Consider the following 10,675-nt stretch of genomic DNA (forward strand, 5'->3'; position numbering starts at 1 on the left):
TGTGCAGCTGCGCTCCAAATCAATGATTACTTGGGTGCTGCCAGCTGCGGGCAGGATTGAAATAAACCCAACCCATGGAAACCTCTTACGGTACCCTTCATTCTGCGACATACAATTTTTCCTATCATCTCGCAAATCTCCATTTTGGACGAGACTGACTTTATTACCAAAATTATCCTATTTTCACTTTGTTGTAAAATTTGACACTAGAATAAATGTTTCTGACTTATATCGATGCCACATAAGCCATTTTCAAAACAAGAAGTTGCTTTATAGGGGCAGCCGCTCTTTTCTAAGAGTGTAGTTCTAAATGAGAGGGTTTTGTATTTCTCTCTCTCTCTCTCTCTTTCTCGCTGTGCCTCTCTCTGTCCATCTCTCTCAAATCAAATCAAAGTTTATTGGTTTGCGTACACAGATTTGCAGATGTTATTGCAGGTGCAGCTCTCTCTCTCTCACACACAGACAGGAAAAGAAAGAAAAGACAGTTGAGATAGAGACAGACGTCTGCAGACAGTTGTCATAGAAAATGGACTAAGTAACCTGTCAATGCCAAAGAATTGGCTATGTCCTTATAGTCGGGCCAAGAAGCTCCATGCACTGTCACTTCATAACTCACGTGGCTGGTTTGGAAGAAATGATCAAAGTATTTTTTTTTATGATTTATTAATTTTTGCAGATTTCAAATGGCAACATCCTGTGTTTTATCAATATCATTCAAATGTAAAAAAAAAAAAAAAGAAGAAAAGTACAACAAAAAAAAGTAAATTCTAGGAAAAACCTGACAACACAACTTTGAATACAATCAGATTTTGGGGCACTTAAGGCTTGGCAACGCTGAAACGGTTTGAGTGTCTGCAGGCTTGTAGTGAAGCGTCGAGGGCCATGATTACGATGCGAGAGCTGAGGAGATGTCCTCAAACAAAATCAAATCGCGGACCTGGCATGTCATCACTGAGCAGCAAGCGCTCACTTGGGAAGGGTGATAAACTCTGCAACTCGCTCAGATTGAGCCATTCCTGCGTTTGTTTGTTCCAACACTCCACCGCAGTCAATGCTCCAGGAGTTAGATTGTAGGGAATACAGAAAATGTTACAACCCCTTTGAAGTTAGGTCTAATATTGTCCTCATTTGACAGAGAAGTTCAAAAAAATTACTTTGGACATTGGCAGACAGTGCACTACAGTATTTACAATGGGAAACACACTGGGGTTCAGACTGCGTACAAAGTCTCTAGAAATGCTTTGTTCCAGCAGCTGACTCTCCAGGGATATTATAGGATGTCTTGTGTTCTCTATGGATGTCCAGTTGGTGTTTGAGGGCCTCCTCTCCTCTCTATGTGTTCACTCTGAGCTGGGTGAGGCAGCAGAGTCTATGTCGTCTGCCTCCAGGTCGTTAGGGGAAGCAGGCTGTCCTCCTTTCACTCTCTTCCACTTCATCCTTCTGTTCTGGAACCACACCTTCACCTACAGGATATAAACAGGAAGTGTCACTACATTTTCTACCCAGTAATATATCTGGACGTTTGGGATACTGAGTGAGATTGTTTCCATGTGTTCATATCTTAATGTTTATTATAAATAAGCATAATCCCAAAACTTTCCACACCAGTTCAGATCATCAGTCAGGTGGGTGTTTTTTTTGTTGGTGATTGTGAAACACGTGCAGTCTCAGTGTAAAGTATGAATTTAGGTTTGGATTACAGTTAAGTCAGTATCATATCGTTTCTGTCTGATGAAGACCTTGTAACTCAATTTTTGTTTCGATTTTTTGAAAGCAGCAACACATTTCATGACTCTAGGACCAATAAAATGTGTTCAAAATAGCTTCTGAAGTTTCATAATTGTATGTTCAATAGTGGGAAAATATGCCACTTTTTTTCCATTTCCTGAAAGGTTTCTGTTTTGTAGATAAGAGGTTGTCATCAGACAGCGTCAATGTGTAGGTTTCAGTAGCTAATGAGCTCTCTGGATCATTCTACAATATCACTGACATGACTTATGACATCATTTCCTTGGACCCAGTCAGTCGCTATCCTGTGCCGACTGGACCCACATACTCAGGGGAGGGCAGTGCCTGACCTCCGCGCATCCCTCTCAGCATTCCCCACGGCAACACTGGGACAGACTAATCTCTTCCCACACTATTTTTATGAAGACTATCCCCTCGTCTGATACTGTCTGCCACTTGTGACTGAAGGAACGTCAGTCTGCCAAGATGTGTAGGATGTGTCGGGGGGGTGGGGGGGGGGGTCACCAAAAAGTTGAGCCTGAGTTGCAATGGGACTCAGAACCCGGAGTGTAGGCCTAGCTGGCCTTGAGCACCAGAGGCCTGGGAAATTCATCTAAGAGCAGGCTATGTGCGGTCACTGAGAAACTATGGGCTTGTTAGGAGGAGTGGGGAGTGGGGACAGGGGCTGGAAATGGGGAGAGGAACAGAGGAGACTGCCAAGTCCTTACAAATGTTTGCCTTGTCTCACCAGGTTCTAAGATCTGCTGCCCAATCACAAAGGAAGGCTTCAAACATTCCCCCGCTCCGGTTGGTCACCTATTAGGATGAGTGCTATTAACGAGAAACGACCTGAGCCAGTAGTTGTAGGCTGCAAAGACTCAACTATGTTCCAGCTCTCTATATCAAGAGCATTGTTAAATATATGTCAATTTTTTACATAATTTGTGGTTAATAATATTACCCTTTAAATCGCATGTTCTCATCCAATCAACAGGCTCTTCTCTTATTTGTCAGACAATCAGCTGAAAACATCCGCTTTTTCATAGACCTCTTCTTTCTATTCCCTGGGAAAATGTATGCTTATAGATCACTAAATACTGTCATTGTGTAGAAGTATTCTGGTGTGGGTGTTGTGTGCTTGATGCCAGCGGTAGAAAAAGTACCCAATTGTCATACTTGAGTAAAAGTAAAGATGCCTTAATAGAAAATGACTCAAGTAAAAGTGAAAGTCGCCCAGTAAAATACAACATGAGCAAAAGTCTAAAAGTATTTGGTTTTAGTATCAAAAGTAAATGTAATTGCAAAAATATACCTAAGTATCAAAAGAAAAAGTAAAAGTATAAATAATTTAAAAATCTTTAAATTAAACAAACCAGATGGCACCATTATTATTTTTAATTTTTTTATGCATGCATAGCCAGGGACACACTCCAACATTTACAAATGGAGCATGTGTGTTTCATGATTCTGACAGATCAGAGACAGTGGGGATGACCAGGAATGTTCTCTTGATAAGTGCATGAATTTGACCATTTTCCGGTCCTGCTAAGCATTCAAAATGTAATGGGTACTTTTGGGTGAGAGGGAAAATGTATGGAGTAAAAAGTACATTTTTTTCTTCAGGAATGTAGTGAAGTATAAAGTATAATTAGTAAAGTAAAGTGCAGATACCACAATAAACTACTTAAGTAGTACTTTAAAGTATTTTTTTACTCAAGTTTGATGATCTTCATTACCTGTCTCTCTGTGAGGTCCAGGTTGACCGCAATCTCATAGCGACGCAGTCTGGTCAGGTAGTTATGGTGGGTGAACTCTGCCTCCAGTTCCCGGAGCTGCTCTTTGGTGAACGCTGTACGCTCTTTCCTCGCTTTGCAGTTAGAGTCCACCTTGAAGTTAGAGTCCTGAATATCTGGAGGACATCAGAAGAGGAGAGAATTGTTATTTCATTACCACTGCATGATTATGCTATGCTATGATATGCAGTAGTGTTGAGAAATAATTCTGTAAAATCTGTGTAAAATTCTGTGCACGCCAGTTTGCTACACCAGGAAAAGAATCCTTCAGGAACAGGAAATGTGAATTATTATGTGGATTATAATTCATGGACATTTTTGTAGGGGTTGATACATTTTCTGTCAGGGCAAATCAAGTCTGAAATTTCAAAGTGCACATTTCAAACTTTAGAAGCCTTTTTTAAACACAAATACATGACAAGTTTGCATTTCCTGCTTTGCAGGAAAGTTCTCATCAACAGATCACATTAAGATCCTACATCTATACCTGCATTTATGTGTTGAAGGAGTACCACTTAGGCCTACAATGTCTTGGCGTGTATATTGGTTTTGATCTGAATTTGGACACAAGTTGAGTGGTTTGTCTGTCTGGTATTAGGCCGTTTCGGAAAGAAGAGGTCAACCAACAAGTCTTTCGAGGCTCTAGTTGTACACTCAGAGAGCGACCGGACCAACATCCTATGTGAGACCTCCCTGACCACACTGACCTGAAGTCCCACTCACTGAGTTACACTATCTAACCAGCAGTGCCGCAGTCAAGTCAACGCTCCTTTGCGCTGCAACAGGGGCCACCTAACCAGGAGGCAGAGGGCTTGAGTTAGAGAGGAATGCAGCGGAACATCGTTAAACCCTCTAACAAAAGAACAAAGGTGGGGATTTGTCCGGCTCAAGCGTGTGCATCTCTGGGAAGATGGGAAGACTTCCCCTCATGGGCCAGAGGAGAGGAGGCTGAGGGCCATGGCACAGTAACTCACACACAAGCTGTCAACCTCGCCAGCCTCTGGAAAATAGGAAGCCTTCTCACCCGTGTAGCAGAGCATAGGAAAGAGTAATTATGAAATCCTGTGCTGTAATTACCATGGTATTCATATATGTGTGCATTGTGTTTATTGATTTAGTCTCATTATAGGTTAATACAGTTTGTATGATAAATTTGTACGACCGGGAATATGAAGGCTATTGTAAAATGTATAGTATATTAGGATAGAGAATACTGTACATGAAAGACATTTAATAATACCTTGTTAAAAATCTCAACTATATAATAAATGGAATGATTCTAGCTAACAATTCTGCATAGGTAGCGACACTAGCTGCTGATGTAATCTCGAGAAAATTGTTATAATTTGTCAAAGTGAAAAGTTCTGCTTTGTACTTGCCAGAGCGTGGAGCCAGACTGTGAAATTAACTGCAGCGCCTGGTCCAGATGTGACTGGGCAGATCCAGACTCTCTCTCTCTCTCTGTGTGTGTGTGTGTGTGTGTGTGTGTGTGTGTGTGTGTGTGTGTGTGTGTGTGTGTGTGTGTGTGTGTGTGTTTGTGTTTGTGTGTGTGCGTGTGTGCGTGCGTGCGTGCACATGTGTCCGCGTCCTTCATCAGACTCATTGTGTGCGTGTGCGTGTGTGTGCACATGTGCCGTGTCCTTCAGTGTGTGCTCGCATGTGTGTGTTTGCATGCGTCTTTGCCTTGCTTGTGCATAGCCATGGAAAGTAGGGGTACCCCCAACCCAAAACATCTTCCCGCAGCCAAGACTCCCATTCAGAGAGACCAACCTACCAACCTGTGGTCTATAATGCCTCATGTTGAGAACGCCGTATTATCATGATTAAAACCCAGATTAAGGAAACTTGTTCAACGTACGCTGCTCTACTCTGGCCTGTTGAGGAGGAACTGAGTAGAGAGCAGGTTTAGCTTGCTGAACACCTGGCAGGACAGATTTAATGGGCACACACACTGGCCTTCACTAAACAGGCCCCAATAAATACCCTGCACAGCCAGAGACCGTAAACTGGAGGGGAGCAACTCCTGCACCCAGCGGGACTCCGTAACACAAACAGCATTTGGCATTTCTGGGAGATGGTGCAAAAGTAATTTGTCTTAATTAACACTGAATTAAGCCCATTGTAAACAAGTGGGTTTTCAGACTCAAACAGAAATGAAAAGGACTATTTAATTAATGACGTGATTAGTTGGTGTATTAAAGTGTGTGCCAATGTTTATGAACGTAATAAACACGTGTACATCTCCAAGATGGTTTTCTTCACAGTAAAAATGGTGTTGAAATTTGTTTTATATCGGAGTGGTTATATGTATATTAAAGTATTTTAGAGACTTTATTATTATAAAGTTGATAAGTTAACAATGATGTTGGTCAGGCTAATGGATTAAAATCACCTTGCAATGTTCATATGTTTAGCAGCACTATAAACATGTTCTAAATACAATTAGTTACATACCAGTCTCATTTATGTTTCAGTATTAGCACAACAAGGTTCAACAAAGTTAAATGGTTGGCTATGATAAGTATAATATTAAAAGCATTTAAGTGTCTACTATTCAAATTGCAGCACTATTGTAGTGGAGTTGGATAAATACAGACGCATTATAGCTTACCTTGCTTGATTTAGATGAAACAGAGCTTGTCTAAACTAGTTCTTACACGATGGCTTATAAAACGCATTAAAACCTGTAGATAAACCTGACATTCCTTCAAAACATGTAATAATCTGCACATCAGTAGATGTTGAACCTTTTGAAACGGTTGAAAGTATGAATGAAGGTGAATCCATCACCATGTCTTAGAGCTTGTATACAACCTGGCCTCAGAGCATTTTCTATTATTCTGTATGCAAATCAAAGACACTCCATTTATTATGATATGCTATGCATTACAATTTGCAGGATATGGTACGAACTGTAATTCGTACAATATGTTACGAATTTGCAAACCGTATGATATGTTACAATTTACAATTTGTTGTTGCTAATGTTAACTAGGTGGCTAGGTGACTAATGCTAATGTTAGCCAGCTGGCTAACGTTAGCTAGGCTAAGGGTTAGGTTTAAGGTTAAAGTTAGGAGTGTTAGGTTAAAGGGTTAAGGTTAGGGGAAGGGTTAGCTAAAAGGGTAAAGGTTAAAGTTAGCATTTAGGGAAGGGTTGTCTAACATGCTATGTACAGTAGGTGCAAAGTAGCTAAAAAGTAAAAAGTAGTTGCAATGTTGCGAATGAGCTAAAATGCTAAAGTTGTCCATGATGAGATTCGAACACCCTCCTTTAGTTTTCTTGCCTTATGTAACCTCATGTCTTATGTAACCATACCAAACATGACATATCATACTAATTTGAGTGTCATGGATTTACATTTACTATGTTATGTCTAGTCAATGAGACCAGGCTATTATATACTGTAGCATTGTGTCAATGCCATAGATCCCTTTCCTGCAGTCAAATTACCTAGTTGCCTCATGGGTGGAATGTTATTCATATTTTTTCAAATTTCATCATTAATCAAAATTAAAAATTAAACTGCCGAAAATCTGGTCAAACGATGTTGCTTGTATTTCAGTCTTCTGTGAAGTATATAAAGTGTAATATTGGGATGCTAACTCAAAATTAAATACATTTCAACTCTATATCTGACATGGTACAGGTGTCTGCTTTTTTAAAAACCATGTGTGTGAGGTGTATACTTTTCTTTCAAAGTAGATTGAAGACTACCAAGAACCACTCTGTATGACACTGATTTACCCACTCCAGTAAAAGGTTAATACAGGTATTTTCCCAATACTAGGTCAAAGTATTCAATGCAGGTTTGAATGGTCATCTATGAAATACTGGGCCGACGCAGTGGTCAACCATGTTGCATGTGTTCAGTGGGAGATTCTGTTACACCTTAATGACAGGAAAATGTCAATGGATGAGAATGTAAAAGCGGGGTTGCAGGCAAGTGATTTTACCAGACGTGGTCTGGCATGTTTTCACTGGAGTGAGGAATAGTTGCAATAAGAAAAGGGGGGAAACACAATAAGAAAAGGGGGGAAACACAATAAGAAAAGGGGGGAAACACAATAAGAAAAGGGGGAAACACAATAAGAAAAGGGGGGAAACACAATAAGAAAAGGGGGAAAACACAAGAAAAGGGGGAGAAAAATCTACATTTCTCCAATTAAGTGCCTAAGGCCTTTGTCTGCTGCGCTATGAAGGAGATCTCACATTAGACACGTTTATCGAATAACGTCTTCAAGCCCTAAGTGATTTTTCCAAAATGAGTATTTTGTTTTTTTAGTTTTGTCCATCCTCATATAGCCAGTAGCCCACGCGAATACTGATCGAGGAGGTAATGCATTTATTTATCTTCAAACAATGTCCCCCATTCTAGAGAGGTTTGAAAGTTTGTCTTCCATAGCATGGCCGGAAGCTGAAGGGAATGCCTATAGCAGATGTGCTGACAAAAGTGAGGTTCACTTTTCCTCTCTTTCAGCTAGCATGAAATTGGGAGTATATTTCAATAACATATCTATAGCTAGAAAATAAATATAAACAGTTCCCAGTGCCATTAACTAAAATGGCCGGTCATTAAAAGTGTGTGACTTTTAGGAATTAGCACTTCATGGATATCAGTTACTGCACTAGAAATGTGGTTTGATTTCCTGTCACTGAATGAAATAAGATAAAAGGAATAGATTAGTGAACAATTACAACTCTTTTTTTTAAGTTAGAAGACTAAACTCTTAATTGAGAATTTGAATATGGCCCTGAACTGAATCATAAATACATGTTTTTTTCCCAGGGAACTCTTTCACTTGCATTTGTGTCAGAAATAGTACTCTGGCGACCGGTATAATATCCCCATGATATTTAAACATAGATCCTTAAGTGTCTTACCCTACTAGCCAAACTTAAGAAATATCTGTTGGTCTTTTGTTGCTATATCATTGTTTACGGTAACAAGTGCATCAATAATCAATGGGGAATTGCGAGGTATAAACAGTTGCCTGCCTGTTGGTGTTGATATTAAATTGAATAGTTCATGGAGCTTCTAATACTTTTAATAGTAGTACTTATTAAGACATCTAACGGTATATCTGCTAGCATGGACCGTGATACTATACATCATAAGAGTATGAGATACGCCAAGCTTATTTTGCTGACAAACATCTCATTTGATTTATAACCGCAGTATCCTGAAAGCCGTCATGTCTCAATGATACAAATGATACACGGATTCAACAAAGAGTTACAGTTAGTCATTTCAACATTGTAGGAGCCCTCAAACAATGAGAGGATGCAACTGGTCCACTCGGAGTGTGTCTTGAGCACCAAGTATCGTCACCTTTTGCATACCTATCTGTTGAGGCTCTAGGTTGACTGTCTTTTGGTGAGGAAACAGATACAGAGATTCTGTCCCATTGTTCAGCAATGACATGGGGCATTGGTGAATGTGATACTGTATCATCGTCCACTGGTAAAGTAGTCTGGTGAGAGTCTCCCTGCAGAATAACACATCTGTCTCGTGTACTCATGAGGGAAAGGGGTTTGTTGAAATGAATGTAAACTCTGGGAGTCATGTTTTAACTTCTGTCTCTGCATGGCATTTAACTTGAATTTGCACGCTATGTAGGCCTGCTGAAGTGGTCACCCATGTCTTTCCCCACATCTTTTCAGTCATGGTATTTACCGGCAGCACACCCCAACTGATCCCGCCACGACGTATCATTGACTCACCTATTACGTCCCTCTTCCTCTTGGAGCTCTTCTTCTCTGTGTCGGCTGATGCCATACCTTGTGGCGAGTACTCCCCCTTCAGACACCTGGGCACTGCCCCTGGCAGCCTCTCCCCACCTGTGCTGTCCATCTCCCCCCCTACGCCCCCCACAACTCCTCCACCAACCACCGCCACGGGCGTCACCCGACAGGCCTCCTGCCCCCGGCCCCGCGTCTCACAGGGGGGGAACTGCCAGTCGGCCCTCTGGAAGCCTGCATGGGGCTCTTGGTAAAGTCTGTCGTCGCGGGGGTAGGCGGTGTGGGATGCGGGCACCAGGCAGGAGGTGGAGAAGTCTGTATAGGAAAGGTACTCAGGCTTCTGGTGCAGGGAGAAGGGGGCCTGCTGGTAGGGCGACTGGAGCCCCACTCCGGGGTGAGGGTTCCTCACGCAACCCCAGATGGGGCTGCCGGGGTGGGCGCTCCGCATGCAGCTGCTGGTTGTCTGATCCATGGCGATAAACACAACAAACACTCCCTCACACACACACACTTAGTCAACCTCACACACTTCTGGAGTGAAGTCCTTGCTGAGAGCTGAAAGTCCCTTCAGAGTGTTCTCTGGTTCTGTCAATATAGGGTAATATCCACTTCAGCTTTTTGATTTTAGAAGCACATCATCTCCCAAGCACATCCAACTCTGGAAGAAGTTACTCTCTCTCTTTGTCTGTCTGCCTTTCTGTCACTGACCGTGTCTTGTTGACTCTCCTTAGTCCAATGTGTAAGGATGGACACCTTCCTCTGGTTAAGTTGGTCTCTCTCCGTCTTGCATGTGTAACGTTGTAGAGAGCAGCACCTCACACACACTCACACACACATAACCCGACCGGCAAGTGGACAAGTGATCTGACTGGCTGTGCTGCTAGAGAAGTGTTCGGCTAACCCCTGTGTCCACACAGACACACTCACACACACACAGACACACACTCTCCTGACCGGGCTGGCTGCTTTCACAGTTCTAAGATATTCCTGACAAGTGGTCCCTCCTCCCTTTTTAAACGCAGAGGTGGGAAAGAGTGGCAAGTTTATGGAGTGTAACGCGAGCCTAAAGAGGAGGAGCCCTGGCGGCCACATGTGGGTACCCTGCGACCAACCCCACCAACTCTGCCTCATCAACTATTAATCACAGGGGAAATGTTATATGCACATCTAATGGGCTTTCCAGACGCGCCGCACTTTTAAAGGGACATTGTCTGTAAAATATAAACGCGAACACCCACATGGGAGTTAGGGTCCAGCAGGCGGATTATTCTACTCCTTAGCGTTTTTTTGACACACAATTTAGCCCGACACTCTTTGGAGGAAAGTTGACCTACACCCCCTTCACTCTACACCCCTGTCTTCTCCAATCTACATTTTTGTCTCTCCGCATAAGCTAAAGTCCTTCTGTATATGT

At 42.0% G+C, this 10,675-nt stretch overlaps 1 protein-coding gene across 1 annotated transcript; it reads right to left on the bottom strand.

Annotated features, from left to right (window-relative positions):
* Window positions 1-640: 640 nt before the first annotated feature.
* On the bottom strand, window positions 641-10,326 carry LOC110499109 (homeobox protein MOX-1). The gene is made up of 3 exons (XM_021576021.3): window positions 9,244-10,326; window positions 3,465-3,637; window positions 641-1,463 (listed from the first exon to the last, which is right to left on the bottom strand). Exons 1-3 carry the CDS (start codon window positions 9,731-9,733, stop codon window positions 1,341-1,343), a joined length of 786 nt encoding a protein of 261 aa, XP_021431696.1. The 5' UTR covers window positions 9,734-10,326; the 3' UTR covers window positions 641-1,340.
* Between the last annotated feature and the right edge of the window lie 349 nt (window positions 10,327-10,675).

Source organism: Oncorhynchus mykiss, chromosome 20, assembly GCF_057628025.1.
Source record: "Oncorhynchus mykiss isolate SJ-2025 chromosome 20, ASM5762802v1, whole genome shotgun sequence".
NCBI lineage: Eukaryota > Metazoa > Chordata > Actinopteri > Salmoniformes > Salmonidae > Oncorhynchus > Oncorhynchus mykiss.